The sequence below is a fragment of the Gobio gobio genome (genome assembly GCF_949357685.1).
Source record: "Gobio gobio genome assembly, chromosome: 13".
Taxonomy (NCBI): Eukaryota; Metazoa; Chordata; class Actinopteri; order Cypriniformes; family Gobionidae; genus Gobio; species Gobio gobio.
The window spans coordinates 48,792,431-48,814,531 of record NC_137106.1 but is presented as its reverse complement, the minus strand read 5'-3'; the positions used below and the strand labels follow the sequence as shown (position 1 = coordinate 48,814,531).

General features: G+C 36.4%; 2 protein-coding genes across 5 annotated transcripts in view; both read left to right on the top strand.

The window, feature by feature from the left end:
- The window catches only part of fermt2 (FERM domain containing kindlin 2), a 100,456-nt gene extending 87,898 nt beyond the window's left edge, over positions 1-12,558 (top strand). For all 4 annotated transcript variants that reach the window (XM_079833459.1, XM_079833458.1, XM_079833457.1 and 1 more), the window contains 3 exons: positions 2,512-2,636; positions 4,640-4,781; positions 8,417-12,558. In XM_079833459.1, the coding sequence (XP_079689585.1) occupies positions 2,512-2,636; positions 4,640-4,781; positions 8,417-8,590 (441 nt within the window). In that variant the 3' untranslated portion in view covers positions 8,591-12,558. The remainder of the gene's footprint in view (positions 1-2,511; positions 2,637-4,639; positions 4,782-8,416) is intronic.
- A 7,090-nt stretch (positions 12,559-19,648) lies between these two features.
- The window catches only part of stxbp6 (syntaxin binding protein 6 (amisyn)), a 73,304-nt gene continuing 70,851 nt past the window's right edge, over positions 19,649-22,101 (top strand). Inside the window, exon 1 of the mRNA XM_079833228.1 lies at positions 19,649-20,229. The gene's annotated coding sequence lies outside the window, so the exon portion shown is untranslated. The remainder of the gene's footprint in view (positions 20,230-22,101) is intronic.

Below are 22,101 nucleotides of genomic sequence, written 5' to 3'. Positions count from 1 at the left end.
CAATAGTTTTACAATAGAATGTAAAGTTTCTTGGGGAAACGCAATAGTTTTACAAATAAAATTTTAAAGTTTCTTGGGGAAACGCAATAGTTTTACAATAGAATGTAAAGTTTCTTGGGGAAACGCAATAGGTTTACAATAGAATGTAAAGTTTCTTGGGGAAATGCAATAGTTTTTCAATAGAATGTAAAGTTTATTTGGGAAACGCAAAAGGTTTACAATAGAATGTAAAGTTTCTTGGGGAAATGCAATAGTTTTACAATAGAATGTAAAGTTTCTTGGGGAAATGCAATAGTTTTACAATAGAATGTAAAGTTTCTTGGGGAAATGCAATAGTTTTTCAATAGAATGTAAAGTTTCTTGGGGAAACGCAATAGTTTTACAATAGAATATAACGTTTCTTGGAGGAACGCAATAGTTTTTCAATAGAATGTAAAGTTTCTTGGAGGAACGCAATAGATTAACAATATAATGTAAAGTTTCTCGGGGAAACGCAATAGTTTTACAATAGAATATAACGTTTCTTGGAGGAACGCAATAGTTTTACAATAGAATGTAAAGTTTCTTGGGGAAATGCAATAGTTTTTCAATAGAATGTAAAGTTTATTTGGGAAACGCAATAGTTTTACAATAGAATGTAAAGTTTCTTGGAGGAACGCAATAGTTTTTCAATAGAATGTAAAGTTTCTTGGGAAAACCCAATAGTTTTACAATAGAATATAACGTTTCTTGGAGGAACGCAATAGTTTTTCAATAGAATGTAAAGTTTCTTGGAGGAACGCAATAGATTAACAATAGAATGTAAAGTTTATTTGGGAAACGCAATAGTTATACAATATAATGTAAAGTTTCTTGGAGGAACGCAATAGTTTTTCAATAGAATGTAAAGTTTCTTGGGGAAACGCAATAGTTTTACAATAGAATGTAAAGTTTCATGGAGGAACGCAATAGTTTTTCAATAGAATGTAAAGTTTATTTGGGAAACGCAATAGTTTTACGATAGAATGTAAAGTTTCTTGGGGAAATGCAATAGTTTTACATAGAATGTAAAGTTTCTTGGGGAAACGCAATAATTTTACAATATAATGTAAAGTTTCTTGGGGAAACGCAATAGTTTTACAATAGAATGTAAAGTTTCTTGGGGAAACGCAATAGTTTTACAATAGAATGTAAAGTTTCTTGGGGAAACGCAATAATTTTACAATATAATGTAAAGTTTCTTGGGGAAACGCAATAGTTTTACAATAGAATGTAAAGTTTCTTGGGGAAACGCAATAGTTTTACAATAGAATGTAAAGTTTCTTGGGGAAACGCAATAGTTTTACAATAGAATGTAAAGTTTCTTGGGGAAACGCAATAGTTTTACAATAGAATGTAAAGTTTCTTGGGGAAACGCAATAGTTTTACAATAGAATGTAAAGTTTATTGGGGAAACACAATAGTTTTACATAGAATGTAAAGTTTCTTGGGGAAACGCAATAGTTTTACAATATAATGTAAAGTTTTACAATATAATGTAAAGTTTCTTGGAGGAACGCAATAGTTTTACAATAGATGTAAAGTTTCTTAGAGGAACGCAATAGTTTTACAATAGAATGTAAAGTTTATTTTGGAAACGCAATAGTTTTACAATATAATGTAAAGTTTTACAATATAATGTAAAGTTTCTTGGAGGAACGCAATAGTTTTACAATAGATGTAAAGTTTCTTAGAGGAACGCAATAGTTTTACACTAGATGTAAAGTTTCTTGGAGGAACGCAATAGTTTTACAATAGATGTAAAGTTTCTTAGAGGAACGCAATAGTTTTACAATAGAATGTTAAGTTTATTTGGGAAACGCAATAGTTTTACAATAGAATGTAAAGTTTCTTGGGGAAAGTAAAGTTTTTTGGGGGAACGCAATAGTTTTGCTAGAAAACGCAAAAGCATTGCAATATTTTTTTCTCCTGCCTCATATTTTTTCCATCAACATGTCCCCACAGGAACTCCATAGTTTTCACTGTAATCAACACATTATTTGTCTAATAGGATGTTTAAAATCTTACAAACATAATTTCAAAATTCAAAAGGGGCTTCTGTGTAATGGAAAGACCCTTTTAGGCAGTGTGTAGCATATCAGCTGGTCTGCTCTGATAGACTTTTATGAGGCAAGTCATTGATCAGTGGGAGACTCCAGTGACATCACTCATTTCTTTATGTGAAAAGGTTTCATGTTCTGGGGAAATGGGGACTAAACAATGGTAACTGGGATTGCAATGACTTATGTGTATGTATATTAAGTCGCATGCATAGCAGATCATAAGGGATGCTTGAACAAGAGGAGGATCTCGTATGTTCACTGTGTTATTAGTGGTGATTGGATACAGCAGGATCATATTGAAGGGTCTGGTGTTGCATTCTTCCCTGGGGTTGTTTCCTAATGACAGCGTGTCTGTGTGCTCACTCTGTACTTCTGCTTAAGTTATGATTACTCGTAGCGTTATTAATGTTCACATATGCATTATCCTCAGATTTCCGCCCGTATTCTGGAAGCTCATCAGAATGTGGCGCAGATGAGCCTCATTGAGGCCAAGATGCGCTTCATACAGGCATGGCAGTCCTTGCCAGAGTTTGGAATCACCCATTTTCTTGCCAAGTAAGTGTCTTCTAGAAAACCCGACATTTCTGTCAGATATCGTGATTAAATGTTTGTGTGCCAGTAAAAACAGACGTCCTTTTTGAAGGGATAGAAAGCATGTTACTGTTAGAAATTTGGTCTCGGAAGAATAAGCTTAAAAAAAGTCAGGTTTTTTCATCTTTTACATGTTGTTCCAAACCTATCCAACTTCCTTTCTTCTGTGGATATAAATGAATGGGGGCTGATTTGGGTTTTAAAACGAGACAAACCATAAAACCATCCCTGAGTAGTTCTTCTGCACTATTAAGTCAAGTTTATTTGTATAGCTCCTTGCACAATACACATTGATTCAAAGCAGCTTTACAGAAAATCATGTTGTTAATGTTATTATCTATTATTTTCTTAATAGCTTCATGCTTTATAGTCTCATTTAGAGCTGGGCGATAATATAGTTTACATCTTAGTGATGATATAAACGATCAAGCAGATTAGATTTGCTATGTAGTATATATTGCTTTGTGAGTGTACTTTATGTATATGGGTAAAGTTGGATGTAATATATATCCAACTTTAAATATTTTTGTCCATCCGACCAATCAGAGCAGAGTAATAATAATAATAAACTTTATTTATATAGCACTTTTCAGACATGTAATGCATTTCAAAGTGCTTTACATAAAAATCATGTTCAATAAAAACATGTACATCAAACATAAGAAATTAAAAAAGGTCAAATGCAACATACAAAATAAAATACACAACATATGATAAACCAACATAAAAGATCAAACATAATCATACACTACATATCTGACAGGAAATGCTAAAAAATAGGACATGATTTATTATAAGCACAGTTTAGAGTAACTAATTTAATGCCAAGATAAAAAGATCTTTCCTAATATCCGATGGTAGCGTGTTTCTTAGTTTTGGTGCATAATTTGAAAAGGTTGCATGACAGATTTTCTTTCGTCGATAACTGGTAACCTCCAATAAACCTATATTCAGCTATATATCTTAGATAAAAAAATGAAGATTTTGTCACCTTGTTAATATGGGAGTCAAAACTAAAAACTAACACCAAGGCTTGTAACCTCCGGTCTAATCCATGGAATCAATTTGACTAAATCTCGAGCAACATTTCTCTCTTAGATTTTGGGCCAACTAATATAATGTCAGTCTTATCCTCATTTAATTTTAGAAAATTATTACTCATCCAATTATTTACTGCCATAAGGCAGGTTGCAATATAATTAACAGCTGTATTATCATTTGGCTCGACAGAAATATAGAGCTGTGTGCCATCAGCATAACTATTGTTTTCTCTGATGATGTCACCAAGTGGCAGCATATACAATGAAAATAATAAAGGACCAAGGCCAGCTTCCTTGTGGGACTCCAGAGAGGGTTTCATGTTTCTCAGACACATGTTCTCCAAGTTTAACATAAAAATGCCTCCCTTTAAAGTATGTTTTAAACCAGTTTAATACACTAGCGGAAAGACCTAGGCCAATCAAAACAGACTGGGCCGAATACAAACTGGAATGTAGTTATTCTTATCTTCCAAATGAGCTGGTCAATGCTGCAGCCAGATTATTGAGTTGAACTCGAGAACCAGATAAACCAATTGATTGAAAATATCGGACTCAAAAACAAATGATTTGTTCACTAACTGGACGTTGCGACTTCTTGCATGAACTCTCATGCAAGTGCCAGTTATGATTGTCAATGAAAAACAACACAATTTTAGACTGACTACATTATGTTGTACATCTCTGCTTAAAGCTTCAGCCCCCATTGATTATAATTGCATGTCTGTGTACCACAATAGATAGTCATATAGGTTTGGAACGACATGACAAAATTTTAATTTTTAGGTAAAAATCCTTTTTAGGTAAAAATATCCTCTTAAGCAGTAATTTCCTATTATTTCTGCCATTACATCTTTCATCTCTTCACATAATCTAGTCAGAGAAAGACTGAACCTGTCTGTTGCTAATTATTAAATTTCATCAAATTAGGTTTCAGGGAGGCAAGAAAGATGAGTTGATTGGCATCACCTACAACAGACTGATCCGTATGGACGCCGGGACAGGAGACGCCATCAAGACCTGGCGCTTCAGCAACATGAAACAGTGGAACGTCAACTGGGAGATTAAGATGGTAAGATGCTCTTTATGCTACATCTTCATCCCATGAAGTCATTGAGCATGTTTACGTGCACACCAATACGCTGATAACTACCAAAAATCAGTTTATTGAAATAACCTGATTTACCGGTTTACATGTAAATCAATAACCCGTCAATGCAAGTAATCGTATTAACAAGACTGTATTAAAAAACAGGCTATAGCCCGGTGGTGACGTCAAAACGTAACGTTAACCCTTGTGCATGGTCAAATTCCCTAGCCTTTCGTTATGTTCGGGATGAAAACATCCACTAAATTAAACTGCTGTAAAAAAAATGTTTCATAATTTCTTGCATAAATCTATTAATCAACCTCAGTCCTGATAAAATAATCAGGATTTTTATTCTTTAATTGCCAAGTTCATAAATTATGTCAGTGATTTGGGGGAAAACCCCCCACAAAATGACTTATTTTCAATTATTTTAAATAATGCAATAAACCTGAATTAAATAACACCCTAATTAGTAATGGCCGATATAAACAATATGCAATATAAACGATACAAAATTGTCCTATGATAGAGATTTTATTTCACGATAATGCATGTTGATGACGCAATCTACCCGTGAGATCCACGAGCTGCAACGCATCATCGTATTCGTCATCTTGAGTAAACACAGCTGAAAGCGAAACGGAGGAGCTGGTGAAAAACACCGGTGCAACATCCATTATTTGGACTTGGTCCGGATTTAAGCCGTCCGACGAGCAGAAGCAAACTATACTCTGAGTGTGTGTGTGTGTGTGTGTGTGTGTGTGGGGCAACTCGACTAATCTGTTCTACAACCTCAAATAATTGCCTAATACTGGAAGTATTTCCCTAGTAGGGATGTCACAAGTACTGGTACTTTGGTACCAAGTCAGTGCTGAAATTATAAAAATGTGACGATACCAGCATTTCTGTAGTACTCCAGACATTTGCCCAATATGTACACTAGTGTCTTTGAATATTAAACTGCAAAATACTATTTAAATATTACTCCTGCATGTTCTGCGCACACACACACGCTCGCGCACAAAAGTTTTGAGAAAACTGTCATATCATGAACAGACACTCAGAGCTCTTCATGGCAACCTGTCAAAATAAAAGTTTGGTTTAACGTGAAGAAATTGACAGAATATATTGGGCTAATGTTGTAGCCTACAGTAGATTTAGCTACGTCTCTATTTAATAATATTACGTATCTACTAATAATAATAATCATGCCTAGATGGTAGGGGTGTAACGGTACACGTATTCATACCGAACCGTTTCGGAACGCGATCATCTGTGAAGGCGATCGATCATCTCTTACTTAAGAATAAACATGAATGAACATCTGAAGGTATGCTGAGGATACATTACAACTTACTGTCATGTGTATATGTGGTGTAATCGCTCAATCAGTGTTTCAACGGCGGAAAGACCTCAATATAACTGGTGTAAGCTAAACAATGTCATGTAGCATCACATTTACCTCAGGCAGTCATTCAGTGTCCACAGAATTTTATTCACAAGAGAAATCAACTCTTTCACTAAATATATGCTCTATATTAGCCGTTATATTCATTATATTCTACTTAACCTGTTAGTGATGTCTTGATTATTAATGTGTGTTTAAATAAACCTGTCATGAAAATGACAGACACTGTGTATAAATGATTATATTTCAACAACGAATTGAAGAAAAAACTATTTTTTAATTAGATTTAGAAGTTAATGCAAAAACTGCCTCATGTGAAGTTTACATGTTGCCACACAATGTGTTATTTGAGTGTTGATTATTATACCTAAAAATAAATAGCAACTGAATTTAGGCGAATAGATTGGGCTCTGTTGTTAACCTTTAATATTAATGTGCAAGTAAGGGCTCCCTATATAGTTAACAGCAATATCTTCAATAAACTTTTAATTATAATTTAATTAATTTAAGGACAGACACTTTTTTTTCAGTAAACCGCTGTTAAATAAAAAATAAATAAAAAGCAATTTTGTAAAACTGCTGTACCGAACCGTCAATTTTGTGTACCGTTACACCCCTACTAGATGGTTGATTATTTTTCACTTGATCTTTTTTATAAACAATGTTTACTTTAAACAGCATAAAGCCTTTAAATGTTTATGTATTATTTACTTATAATGATTATCATCATAAATAATAATTAGGGCTGTCAAAAGATTAATCGCATCCAAAATAAAAGTTTGTGTTTACATAATATATGTGTGTGTACTCTGTTAATTATTATTTATATATAAATACACACACATTCATATATATATTTAAGAAATATTTGCATGTATATACTGTATATACATTTATATAATCTATAATATATATAAATATAAATATTTTATATATAAAAATAAAAAAAATTCTTAAATATATACATGCTTGTGTGTGTATTTATATATGAATAATAATTAACAGAGTACACACACATATATTATGTAAACACAAACTTTTATTTTGGATGCGATTAATCGCGATTAATCTTTTGACAGCCCTAATAATAAGCGTATTATATTAAACTTAAACATATTATTTATATATATCGTGCTCGTAAGAGGCTGCAATGTATATCGCAATATGGATTTTAGGCCATATCACCCATCCCTATCACTGAAAACATATGAGAAGAAACCTTTTATGAGAAGAAAACTATTTAAAATATAATCACGTGATGGGAACGTTCATTCAGTGTCAGTCAGACGACAGAAGGCATGCAGTGGATTGTGTGCAACACTTTTGAAATGTGCTTATCACAGTAGGCTTTATAGGGTTAAAGGGTTAGTTCACCCAAAAATGAAAATTCTGTCATTAATTACTTACCCTCATGTCGTTGGACACCCGTCAGACCTCCGTTCATCTTCAGAACAGAAATGAAGATATTTTAGTGTAAATCTGATGGCTCTGAAAGGCCTCCATTGACACAATGGCACGGTTCACTCTCAAGACCCTTAAAAGGCACTAAAGACGTCGTTACAAAGTCCATCTCACTACAGTGGCTCTACAATAACTTTATGAAGCGACGAGAATAGTTTTTGTGCGCAAAAAAACCCTAAATAACGACTTATATAATGATGACGATTTCAAAACACGGCCTCATGAAGCTTCGAAGCGTTATGAATCAGTGAGTCGATTCAGCAGTTTGAATCGCCAAATTTCAGCAGTTTGACACGCGATCCGAATCATGAATCGACTTATTGATTCATAACGCTTCGAAGCTTCATGAGGCCGTGTTTTGAAATCGTCATCACAATATAAGTCATTATTTGGGGGTTTTTTGCGCACAAAAACTATTCTCGTCACTTCATTAAGTTATTGTAGAGCCACTGTAGTGAGATGGACTTTGTAACGACGTCTTTAGTGTCTTTTAAGGGTCTTGAGAGTGAACCGTGCATTGTGCCAATGGAGGCCTTTCAGAGCATCAGATTTACACTAAAATATCTTCATTTGTGTCTGAAGATGAACGGAGGTCTGACGGGTGTCGAACGACATGAGGGTGAGTAATTAATGACAGAATTTACATTTTTGGGTGAACTAACCCTTTAACATGCTAACAAACGACACCCACACATCACCTTGGGCTCTTTATCTGCACACATCAGCATCTGCTCTGTTCCCACGGCAGGTCACAGTGGAGTTTGCGGACGAGCCCAGCCTGGCCTTCATCTGTGCGGAGGTGGACTGCAAAGTGGTGCATGAGTTCATCGGCGGATACATCTTCCTGTCCACGCGTGCCAAGGACCAGAACGAGTCTCTGGATGAGGAGATGTTCTACAAGCTGACCAGCGGCTGGGTCTGAGCGCCCTCGCCCCACCTCTTTATTCTCTTACTTTCACACTTCTTCTGTCTCCTTTTAACTACTCCATCGTGGCCGCACCCTAACTGTTTGAAAACCGAAACCTTTTTTTAACGTTTATGCGCATGAACGCGTTCATAACACTAAAGTCCATGGAGAACAGCCTCCCTCCACAAATGAAGCGATGCTAGCCGACGGTTACATAGCTATGACCTTTCACCCCCACCGATAGAAATATGCAGATTATTTATTTGTCACCAAGTTGTGTTGCATCTCTCCGGGTAGTTGTTGAATGTCGCGGTGCTCATGTTTTCTGATGATTAATGTGATGTCCTAGACACTAGAGAAGGAGTAGCTTTAATGTCGCTGAGTACACTTGGCGGTCTTTGGTCAGGAACCCATTCGAGTCGGCCGTTTCTAAGCACTTCCAGCACGAGGTGAGGCATCGATAAGCTAAAGTTTGTCAACACTACAGATATTTTTTTACACTATGAAGGAGAGTCGCCCACTTTTTTGTAGCAAACCGCTTGCAGTGAAGTCATTGATTAGGACGTTTCTTTTTATTATTATTTGCCTATTTTATTCATCACTCTTTATCGTGAGAACCAGTATAGTATTATTCAGAAGCCTTTCTTTAACACGCACCAGCTGACAGGTCACAAACCGTGCCATTTACTTTCTTTCTTCCTTTATTTTTAAAAACACTTCTTTCCAAAATGAAGGATCGTTAAATGAAGTATTAGATTTTGTTTTGTATCTAATGTATAAAAAAAAACACACAGGTTTTAAAAAAAGAAATTGTACAGTTATTTTGTTGCTGCTTTTTTCTGTCATTTTTGGAAGTGTATGTTTTCCAGAAGAGAGGGAAAAAAAGCCATTTTTCGAGCGTTTGGTGCCTGTCGATCTTAAGGATATATAAGTGCATATGAAGAAAAAGCCTTGAGCTCCTGGCTGGAATAAATCATGTAGATGTAGCCTCTGGCGAGGAGGAGCTTCCCACGCCTTTGATTTAGTTTCTCCTGCCTTATCTGATAAATATCCACACTCGTTTGATTCTGCTGCAAGAACACATCACACACTATCTAGCGAAGGCCAGCGGATTCGCTCGTTCTCTGCCTTTTGCGTCACTTCTTGTCAGTATTGTCTCATCGTGTTCCCCATATGAAGGTGGTTTCAGAGCCAGAAATGAAGATTATTCATCTTTTGTTCGTTCGTTTGGTTTTGTTTTCTCAGATGCCAGCAGTGCGTTGCATGGCCTGCTGTTTTAAGATTGTAAAAATGCCATTTACCTGACAAATAAATAAATAAAATCCTTTTTATTTAAAATCTTAAGAGGAGGATTCAACAGGCCTTTATTTCATGTGGTTTCCCATCAGCCATGCAGGCGGCAGTGGCTCATCTTCACCACAAGAGAGCAGTCTTGTGCGATTTAGAGCAGCTTTACTTGAAGGATGCAACCGTTTTACAATTATACAACTTGTAGATGAATTCTAAATAAAACGGAAGATTTTCAAGGGATACGCCACCCCAAAATGGAAAATGTTCTCATTATTTACGCCCCCCTCATGCCTTTTCTTTCTCCAGATAAACACAAACCCAGATTTTTAGTCCATATAATGTAAGTGATGCGGAAAAACGTCTTCTGGAGCTGAAGGATAGATGTGTGCAAGGAAAATACTATAAATCATAGCTTTCGGCCGACTGTCATTCACATTATATGGACTCGCAGAGACTTTCCTAGAAAGTCTGAAAAAAGTCCTTCCACAATTGAAGGCCTTAAAAATGTCTTAAACTGGATCAGAAAGTCTTCGATTCAATATCATGGCATTAAATCAGGGCCTTGTGATTTCAGCGATGCAGGAAACGTGGACAGAGTTGCAGAATCCAGTCATAAAATTGTAATGTATAATAGAGGATGTCACAGAATTGGATTAATAAATCAAAAATAGGTCTAATGTTGTTCCAAACCCGTAAGACTTTCCTTCGAGTCTCTTCAGAAAATGTGGAATACACTTTGATTAGTTTTATGATCTCTTTATGAAGTGGTAGCTGCATCGCTGTCTATGGAGGGACAGAAATCTCTCAGGTTTCATTAAAATATCCTCATTGTGTTCTGAAGATGAATCCAGAGAACAGAATAAACTATAAAACAGATTTCATAGTGCCCTACATTTCACTGCAAAACATGAGGATTTTAGTTTTCCAGTACAAATTCAAAACCTCCTTAAATAAAGACACATTTAATGACACGCAAAATGAAGAAATGAAGTCTTGTTTTCTGAGAAATTGAACAAAACGAAGTGTTTATGCTTAAAACAAGAACAAATATCCGTCGTCATCGAGTATGAAAATAACTACCTGAACACATTGGCAGATATTTGTTCTTGTTTTAATCATAAAATCACTTTCACGAGATTGCTCATCTCAAACTTTAAGCTATTTTTTGTCAAATTAATTAAAAAGTAATGGCGATCTGTTGTATTTTCGGACTTTGAACTCACCTCATTATGTGCTTAGACATTAACATTAATTGATGCGTTATGTTCCCTTCAATTTATTATTCAAATGTTCTTTAATTTGTCTTAAGAAGGTCTTAACCCTTGTGCATCCTTATGGACGGTTTTGGCTTTTTCAGTTTCGTTTTTTTGAGAACTTTGCCTGTTTAATGCTAACTGCATAACATTTGCCACAGGTGTGTGTTTTTATTGTAATTTTACTATTTCACCCCCATTTCCTTAAAAAAATTTAAATTGCACTAGGTACACAAAATACTTCCTCTTAGCGTCGTTTGGACAAAAATGTCCCCGTTGAAACCCATTAAAACTCAAATGTTTAATCCCATTGCCATTTAACTCTAAAATGATGCAATCTTTGTTAATAGGCTTTTATTCTATTGGCAAGGCTTCAAAAAGTAAATTTATACTATTTTTTTTACCAGATGGTGCCATTTTTACAGGTTTGACAGCTTTAGATGTATGGCTTTGATTTTCTAGCAGTTTTAGAGTTCAACATGTTTCAAAATATGTATAATTTTAATAAAATATTCATCAATCATTTTCATTAACTTAAATCTTTATAACCTTTTTTTTGGTTTCACTTTTTAAACATAATCTGCCAAGGGTCGTCTTTAAAATGAGACCCTGACAGTTCTTCGACGTGGACATTTTTGTCCTGTATGGACCTAAGTGTAACTTTTATTAACTGATGCACAGAGTTAATGTTCCTTCATAAACCTGCAGAACCCCAGCGGTAACACTTTAGTTTAAGGTCCAATTCTCATTATTAACATGATTATTATCATGCATATTACTAGGGTATTTGCTGTTTATTAGCGCTTATAAAGCACATATTAATGCCTTATTCTGCACGATCATATTCTACATCCCCTAATCTAAACTTAACAACTAGCTTACTAACTATTAATAAGCAGTAATTGGGAGTTTATTGAGGAAAAAGTCATATTTAATAGTGAGAATCGGATCCTAAACTAAAGTGTGAGAATAAAGTCACACATCAGGGACGGCATGAGGAGGAGTGAATTTCCTTTTTGGGTGGAGTTTCCCATTAAACATGATCATGTATCCATGTTGATAGCTCCATATGAACTCATACGTTTAGTGTGATTTACTGAGCTGAACAACATCAACCCCTCTTTTGCAAACTACAGAGGTAGATATTGTGTTTCTTCTCTAACACACCTCTGTCATGTTGTGTGTGTCGAGGGTTTGTGTTTGCTCTGTTTAAAGCCGTCACCCATCAGATGCAGGACGGGTGAAGAGAGCCCAAACTAATGTCCTTTATTTGATCTCATGATTATGAAGTATCATATTGTCGTTTTCATGTTGATGTTTGACTGTTTTATTGTTTTTCAATGACCATAAATATGGCACAGCAGACTAGTCCGTGTTCAGTGACAGAGCTTTAACCAAAGACCTCCTCTGATTCAGATATTTATGTACTGGAAGAGCAGTAAAATAAATATACAAGAAAAACAACAACTTTTCCGTTTTTGTTGAATCCTGTGTGAGTGACGGCTGCTTGAGTCTGTGTTACTGGTTTAACATAATGTCTATGCCATTTATAATGTCTGTTTGATTAATAGATCATATGGAGTATTTAAGGGTAGTAGGTGTTAGCTAAAAGACTAAATTATAAACCAACAATAACCTTAATTTGAAAAAAAATAGCAATTTTATTAACATGCATGCATAAAACAATTAAACGAATGATTCCCACAACAACCGAGCTCTAGTGAAGAATGGAACCGCAATGAAAGTGGAGAAATCAGAATAATGCAAAATAAAAAAAAACTATTCAAAAGTGCTTGAAATCACACACAAGCTCCTGAGGGGATGTTTATACCAAGCAGCAGTTTCTCCTGAAGCCGATACTGAAGTTATTAAACTGCAGTTCATGGACTGGCCACTAGAGACAGACTCCAGAAGGAGCAGAATCTCATTGAGCTCATGTTAAAATGCCCAACTTTACAGCAGAAGAACACATGTTTACAGTCTGGGACAAACTGTGCTTTTGGTCTGTACGGCTAATGTTGCCCTTCATGACGACTGTGAGGGGGGGAATTATTTAATAACTCATTCATTTACATTATATAAAGCCTTAAAGTTCTGCATAATTAAGGGCGTGGCCTCTTTGAGTGACAGGTGGATTGTCGTTTGTCTGCTGTCTGTAATGCTGCGTTCACACCAAACGCAAATAAAGCATCAAAATCTCGTTTAGTTGGACGCTCGAACATTTTGAATCCATTCGTGCATCCACAGTGAATTGGACGCGTGTATAAATTGAGCGTTTGAAGCGAAATAGACGCATGTTCAAGGCGCTCCAGGAGAAAAATGTCATAAAACACCACTCTGCCTCTTTTCATTTAATTAAAAATATATATTAATCATAAATAGCTACACAAATGTGGTCCAGGCAACTCCTACATTATCTTCACTGCATGTATATTTAAATATCCTAAAAAAATAAAGCTATGAAACTTCTCTTTGCCCTCAGTCAAACCGATTTGGCAGACAACAAATTATAGATTCATGAGAGCAAAGATCGTCCGTTAGATCCACACAAGATGAATTATATCTGATGTTTAACCACTACAGAGACATCAGAGCAGCGGCAGACGGCAGAAGGACTGGCCGAGGAAAGGCTGCTCTCACCGGGGTTAATGAGCGCTGAGCACCGCTGATCCACTGGAGCTCACACACACACACACACACACACCAGATCACATGTTCAGAGAGGAGCTCTCTTTATAAACAAACCACAGATTTGAGCTTTAAACAACTACATTCCCACCTGAAAAAGTCTACATTTTGTGACACAATAGCAGTATTTTTAGTATTTTTTCACTTCACCATGTGACAGCAGCGAGCAGGCTCCTGATTGGTTAACACAGCGCGAATATACACCAAAGTTAAAAATATTCAACTCGGGCGTCAGATGCGAATTCGCTTCAAACGCGCGAATGCACAAAAAACACCACTCGCGCAAGATGCTCAATTCTCGTCCAATTTGCGTCATTCGCGTGAACTGGACGTGCAAATGAGGCAGAATCGCGTCCATCCAAAACGTGTCCATCGCGCCGCAGGACCTCCAGACGCACGTCAACTCGTCTTTACATTGACTTAACATGGAAATCACTCGCTCCAGACGCTCTATTCACGTTTGGTGTGAGCGCAGCATGAAGGTGCGGATCCACCTGTCGCGCCACACTCCACTTTATTCCTGTGGGTGACGTCAAGCGGACACTACGCCCATATTTATTTACAGTCTGTGGTTTACACACAGAGGTGATGTTGGCACATTGATAGATGTTGTGCAGAATAGGCTACTACCTAAAAAGAATCTTGAGCCCAATGCACAGTCAGATCATATAAATGATCCTGAATTGAAAGAACGATATTTCAGAGCACTATTTCTGACCAATCACAACAGACTGGGCCATCTGACCAATCAGAGCAGGGGTGTATTCCAGAAAGCAGGTTATGTGGCATACCCGGGTTTGTTTAAGAGTAAGTTAGCGGAAAACCTCAACTTACGGTTCCAAAAACGCTGGTAACTTTCAGGGTATGCAAGTAGCCATAGCAAATCACTCTCTGAACATAACCTACTCCAGAGCAACTCATGATCCAGGGTTAGTTTGCTTAAGAGGTATTCATATGTGTGTTATATTTCATTAATGTAGTTATATTAATATAACCAAATGTGTTTCAGTTATATAATATACAATATGATTCTAAAGAATTAGAATAAAAATGTATTCAAAATAAGTTGAAATGTCAATTCATTTAATTAGCATCAAACAAACAATAAATTCCTTATTCTCAGTGAATAAAGATTACTTATTAAACAAAAAGGTTGAAAAAAATAATTGCACAACCACCAAATAGGTGGCGATGTGCACTAAGTAGGTTATGTAACCCGCCATTAAACAAAATAAGAAGAGGAAGAAGAATGGCTCGCTCTTTCTTAGCATCTGTTTCCATGGTGAATCATCGAGTCGTCGCTCTGTTGAGAATGTCTTGTGTGTTAACCGGGAACATGCTCTGAGTCTGAACTTACTCCAGGACGCGTTTTTGGAACCAGCATACCTCGAGTAAGCAAGGTTTGGGTAAATCAACCGAGAGTTCAAGGTATATGTGACGGTAAGTTAACCTTGCTTTCTGGACAGAAGAAAAGGGGCCGTTTCAGAAAACTTTGAGTATGAGGGAAAGTCTGGGTTTTCTGTTTCAGAATGGGAGGTCAAACCCGAGAAAGCAGGGTAAGTCAAGCCGTTTCTGAAAGAGAGGTAACTTATACTCAGAGTCAGTTACCAGGGTCACTTACTGTGAACCTAACCTGGTCAGGAGCAGGTTCTCTTTGGAAAACCCAGAGTTTCTTTCAGTCTCCTCCCCCTTTTTAAAGCGCCAGCGGTGTTTTAACCCTCTGGTGCTCTTCGGTCACTTCTGACTGGAAAATTTTCTGTTTTGAAATGTTAAAAATCACAGCTTCATCGGAATGATATGAAACGTGGTGACTTTTCTTGCATTAGGTATGTAAACACACACAAAAATTGGGGTCATGATTCGAGCATGCTAATTGGTCGTACAAAAAAAGTAGCGTTCATTGTCTTCGGTCATAAATGACTGACCATAGGAAATGAATGAGAAATCGGCAAAAACACAAATTCACTGAATATTTGTGTGTACAATCTACAAATCGGCCACAATTATGAAAAAAAGTACACACAGCAGTGAAGGGGTGACACTCTAAAACATCAAGAGTGTGATATTGACACATCCACTCACACACACACACACCTATGAAAAACTGAACCTACGAACCACATTTGGATTTTTTTTAAATCACCGCTTCATCTGAAAAATATGTAACTTGGTGACTTTTCTAGCATTAGGTATATAAACACACCAAAACATTGAGGGCATGATTCGAGCATGCTAATTGGTCGTAAAAAAAAAACTCCCACTTGTGCTCAAAAATGACACCATAGGAAATGAAGGCGAAATCTGGAAAAACACAAATTCACAGAAAAACATCTATATTTCTAACAACAAAAAAATATCTAAAACTTTATAATAAATAGTCTTTGAGATTTTTTAAATATATATTCAAATCCATAAAAAAAAATCATTAAATGTGTTCAAAACAGAACTAGGGAATTCTCCATAGAGACCTCTAGTGGTTAAACACATGGTTGCAGGATTTCTTCAATAATTCCAAAAGGCTAATCTGCCTTCAAAAAATATATATTTTGAAGGCCTAGTCTCTATTTTAACCTGAAATACTGCGATAATTAAAAATATATATATAATTTTCAATGGCAAAAATAGACCATAATTATTGCATTAATATTAAAAGATACCATCAAATAATCTCAAAATAGAAAAATTAAAAAGAAAAAATATTATTGAAGAAAAATAAATTGCATTGGTTTTATTGGGGTGGAGGAAGTTTAATTTTAGGTGTCCGGTCACTTATGACGGGAAGACGACCAAAGCAACCCCTAAACCAAGAGCACCAGAGGGTTAAATACTTCATTCATTCAAACGCCACAAATGCTTTTCTTACTGAGTATTTTGGTCGTATTTCAAGTACAAATATCAAAACATTATAAATTTAATCTAAATCTAAAGTAAGTAAAGTTTACTTAAAACAAGTTAAATTATCTGACAAAAATACATAGTAAGAAAAGCATTTTTGGCAGTGCAGGAACATTCATTCATTGCTCATATTTTCATCATGAGGACACGGTCAAAGAGACAAAACCAGCGTGTCCTTTACACAGGATCCTGACGTTCACTCGATAAACCTCCAGAAGTAACCGAATAATTAGAGTTTCCTTTAGGATATCCAGTGGTTGGACGCATTGATGACACTCATATTCCCATCATCACACTTTCTGAACACGGATTACTGTATGGGATGGAAGGATTCTGGCAGATGGTAGTACAAGATATATGCCATAACATTTTTATAGTCATCTTTATTTCCTACAAATACTTTATTCTTTTTCCTGTTGGATGTTAATATTCTTCCTCCATCTCCTCTTCATCTGTCAGTGGTGCTGGAGTTTGGGCTGGCCTGAGTAGAAGTCAAATGTTAATGTCATTACCTTGATTAATAAATGTAACAGATGGGATCAGAGAATATTTCATCATGTGAAAAGAGCACAGACCCTTTCACATTTCTGGGTTTCTGAAGCTGAAGTCGTCATAGTTGGGTTAACTCTTATAGCGGTGAATGAGAGAATTCATTATATATATATTTTTGTGTCTCCATTTGCTCAAATAGCAAAAGTGAAACTCCACAATAGAGATTTCATAACTTTCAAAATGAGGGAAAAAATAGAGTGAGATTGATAGTGGAAGTGAAAAGAGAGAAAGATGTTCATTTTCACCATCACTCCCATAAACGCTTTATTAGAAACACCCTCACAATATAATACAATATAATAATATAATACAAAGTATTAGTGTTATAAATGTACATACATTAAAAAAAAACATTGCTGGATTTACGACCATTAAAACTCTTCAGTCGTCACAGTCTGTGAAAAGGGTCTCTGTGGGAAAAGTTGCTGCACTCTGGACACTGAATGATATTTATTTAATATGTCAAATGTTTGTAAAGTCATTAAACCAACACCCATCAACATTTTATGCCTCTTACCTGATTAAATGTTTTTATTTTTCATCTTTTTTTGCCTTTTGGATACCATGAAAATTAAACTTAATTAAAATAATTAAGAATTAAACTTACATATCGACCCGGAAGTATGCAAACGTCTTTTTGTTGGGTGCTGTTGCCATGGTGAATCGTTATTTCGGAGCTCCATTGATCGTGGCTTTTCATGGTTGGGGTGCATGTGCTTAAAGGGTTAGTTCACCCAAAAAAGTAAATTCTGTCATTAATGACTTACCCTCATGTCGTTCGACACCCGTCAGACCTCCGTTCATATTCAGACACAAATGAAGATATTTTAGTGTAAATCTGATGCTCTGAAAGGCCTCCATTGGCACAATGCACTTTACACTCTCAAGACCCTTAAAAGACACTAAAGACGTCGTTACAAAGTCCATCTCACTACAGTGGCTCTACAAAAACTTTATGAATCGGCGAGAATAGTTTTTGTGCGCAAAAAAACTCTAAATAACGACTTATATAGTGATGACGATTTCAAAACACGGCCTCATGAAGCTTCGAAGCGTTATGAATCAGTGAGTCGATTCATGATTCGGATCGCGTGTCAAACTGCTGAAATTTGGCGATTCAAACCGCTGAATCGACTCACTGATTCATAACGCTTCAAAGTTTCATGAGGCCGTGTTTTGAAATTGTCATCACTATATAAGTCGTTATTTAGGGGGTTTTTTGCGCACAAAAACTATTCTCGCCGATTCATAAAGTTATTGTAGAGCCACTGTAGTGAGATGGACTTTGTAACGACGTCTTTAGTGCCTTTTAAGGGTCTTGAGAGTGAACCGACATGAGGGTAAGTAATTAATGACAGAATTTTCTTTTTTGGGTGAACTAACCCTTTAACTCAGTCAGTTACTCAGAGTTGATTGAACTACCTCAATTCAGCTGTTCTGAAACCCAAAACTCAGAGTTTCCCATCTCAGAGTAAAGCCCTATTCACACGGGATTAGTATTATCTCTGGTGATTTGTAATATTTGCAGAGAATGTCTGTGATCTTAATCCCGTGCGAATCGGCCATGTCTGTAATTTTTAAAGTAAAAATTCCCCCGCAAATGATCTACCATATTTCGCCAAACACCGAGGTCCCGTGATAACATTAGTCCCGTGCGAATCGCCATCTCTGTGATTTGGCCGGGATTAGGCGGATCGTGTATCATTTTTGCAAGGTTTTTGTGTCCTGTGTGCATTTCTATCTTTATCTTTCACGAAGAATGGAGCTAGGCTGCATATAATGCGCACCGTTATGAATTCCTGCGGCCGCGCGGATTATACTTACACTTTAGTATGAGCACCAATTTGGGAGTAAATTGCTTGAATGGTGTGTTTAATATTATTCTTAATGAAAAACACAAAAACAGAACAGGACAATGGCACACACACTTTTACATTTAGCTTTGAAACTGAATCTTCCGCCGTATATTGTTGTTATATTGCTCAGTTCAGTTTTTAATTGTAGCGTCTGTTCTCTAACTGAACGAAATTATTTTTATTACTATAAAACAATCAAAATGATATCAATACGACTGTTTATAATTTCATACAGCTATATCTATAACGAAAAAACATTTACAGGTCTTGACATCATATCCGGGAGATAAGTCAGTAAATTCGAGTAAAATCACAGCTTATCCCGTGCGAATGCGTCACGCAAAATTCAGATTCATTCAGTAATTTCTAAATCACACGAGGTCCCCAAATAAAACTAATCCCGTGCGAATAGGGCTTAAGTCAACTCAGAGTTCAGGTTTAAACTCAAGAGTTGGTTGAACCTCCTTATTGAAACGGGCCCTGACCAATCAGAGCAGAGCATGCTCTCAGAAAGGCGGGGCTTAGAGAGACTGAAGCCGTTTCAGACACTGAGAAAAGAGCCGATGCTGCAATGAGAAAATTATTATGAGAAAATTAAAGTGTTTATAGGAGAATCCAAAAGAGTGGCCACTTTAGCTGAATTCACCCGACATGTTTTGTTCTACAACACACACAGAGTTTAACCTTTTCTCTTTTTTTTTAAATCAAGATTATGGAAAAAATTATGACCTCCGATTTGTATTATTTTTAAGAGTTAAGCACTGATCGCTGTCAAATAGGTATCTCTCCAAACGCCAGGAATGTCTTTATTGCTTAATAATGTGTGAAGAGTGCTAGTATTGTGTGAGTTTAAGGAAGTGAACCGCAGGTACAGCGGCGCGCGCGTCTGATCCACCTCGCTCACTTTTGCACGCGGTCAAACAGCGGAGCAGCTGTGGGTTGTGCTGTCTACACACACACACACACACACACACACTACAGAGTAAACACTAGACGAACACATCACCACAGAGACACAGACAGTGTGTGACAGGAGAAGCGCTCAAACTTTGTACGTTTCCAGATGGAAAAGGCAGAATAACCGGAGCGCGAGAGGATAAAGCTGAACTCACAGCGAGAGGTAAGAAAAACACCACACACACACACACACACACACACACACACGGTCTACTAATGATGGCCGAAGATGTTGGAAAGCTCTAGCTCTCAGTAACATCTTTATGAAACTAACACAATGTGTCTGATTGTGTTTCTGGCGACAAACAGACGCTCTTTCAGTTTCTTTTGAGGGATCTTTAGACTGGGCTGATTCTTCAGGAGCGACTATTTCAGCTTTTACAAGAACATTTTACTACAACTACATGCAGTTTTATTAATGTCACAGAGAGAATGAATGTTTGCAGAGGATTTGAACACTTGTGACCGCGTTTCGAAACCTTTCCAGACTGCCGTCCTGTTTATGGCGAAAGCTTCTCGTTTTCAGCTCAACATTGTATCTCGCAGGTTTCACCACAGGATAAAGGGTGGAATCACTTGCATTAACCAAGACATATGCAATTTACATGTTTGAATGACCAAAAACAGTAGACCAAACAACTTTGTATTGTAAATTAAAGGCACAGTATGTAAGATTTTTAGATTAAAATATCCACACAAAAAACCCCACTAGAACCGTGTTATATGTTTTGTTGACTTGTATACTACTTGCATCATCCCAAATGTTTTCAAGAATGTTTAAATCCAGAGCCATTTTAACCAGCCTAGCAATGACATCATACCATAGCGCTACCCTCGATTTCCGGTTTTAGTTTGTAGAAACCATGGCAACACCAACGACGCTTTAATATATGTGTTTTATTAGATCATGGACAGGAAACTAATGATTGTCTTATTGTTTAAATCTGGTGTTCTTGATTTACCTGCGAGTACCGTGTTTTACCCAAGCGGCTCCTCCTCCAGTTTTTCCTGAAGCCCATACTGAAGTTATTAAACTGCAATTCATGGACTGGCCACTAGAGGCAGACTCCTGAAGGAGCAGAATCTCATTGAGCTCATGTTAAAAAGCCCAACTTTACAGCAGAAGAACACATGTTTACAGTCTGGGACAAACTGTGCTTTTGGTCTATATTAGAGCTGCAACTAACGATTATTTTTTCTGTCGATTAATCTAACGATTATTGTTTAATTTTTTTCGATTAGTCGACTAATCTAACGATTACTTTTTCCGATTAGTCGACTAATCTAACGATTATTTTCCCAGATTCATCTGATGATTCTTTTTTACTGATTATTGTATTTCAAAGAGGGTAGTGAATTTGTATATTATTTTAACATCAAATCAAGATAAATACAAGTGCATTTTGGTTTACTATTGACACAAATCAATAAGTAAATCATACTCAACTATTATAGTAAACAACTTTTCCTAATTAGGCCTACTCTGCATACATTTTATGATGAATAGTATCATTAGTTATACATAATGTTTAAAATGCTTCTTGTGTTCATATATTTCATTATAAAATGGCTTAATAAGTACACTACCCTTCCTGAAATACAATTAATATTGTCAGCATTCATTGATTTGATGTTAAAATAATATACAAATTCACTACCCTCTTTGAAATACAATAATCAGTAAAAAAGAATCATCAGATGAATCTGGAAAAATAATCGTAGTCGACAGAAAAAATAATTGTTAGTTGCAGCTCTTGTTTGAACTCAATTTGCGGCAACTTTCTGCGGCACGCTTTACCCCTACTCTAAGGGTGTACTCACACTAGGTGTTCTGAACCGTACCGGGCGCGTTTGACCCCCAAATACTAAATGAGTACACCCTAATACTACTGTACACAAACCAGTGTCTTCCGTCCTTTTGTCTGGTCCAACCACACGTCAGCGGGCGGAGTTAGTGCAAATAGCGTTTACCAATAAGGTGGGCTTTTTGCACTTAGTGTAAATTGCCTATGGCAAACCGTTTTAACATTTAATC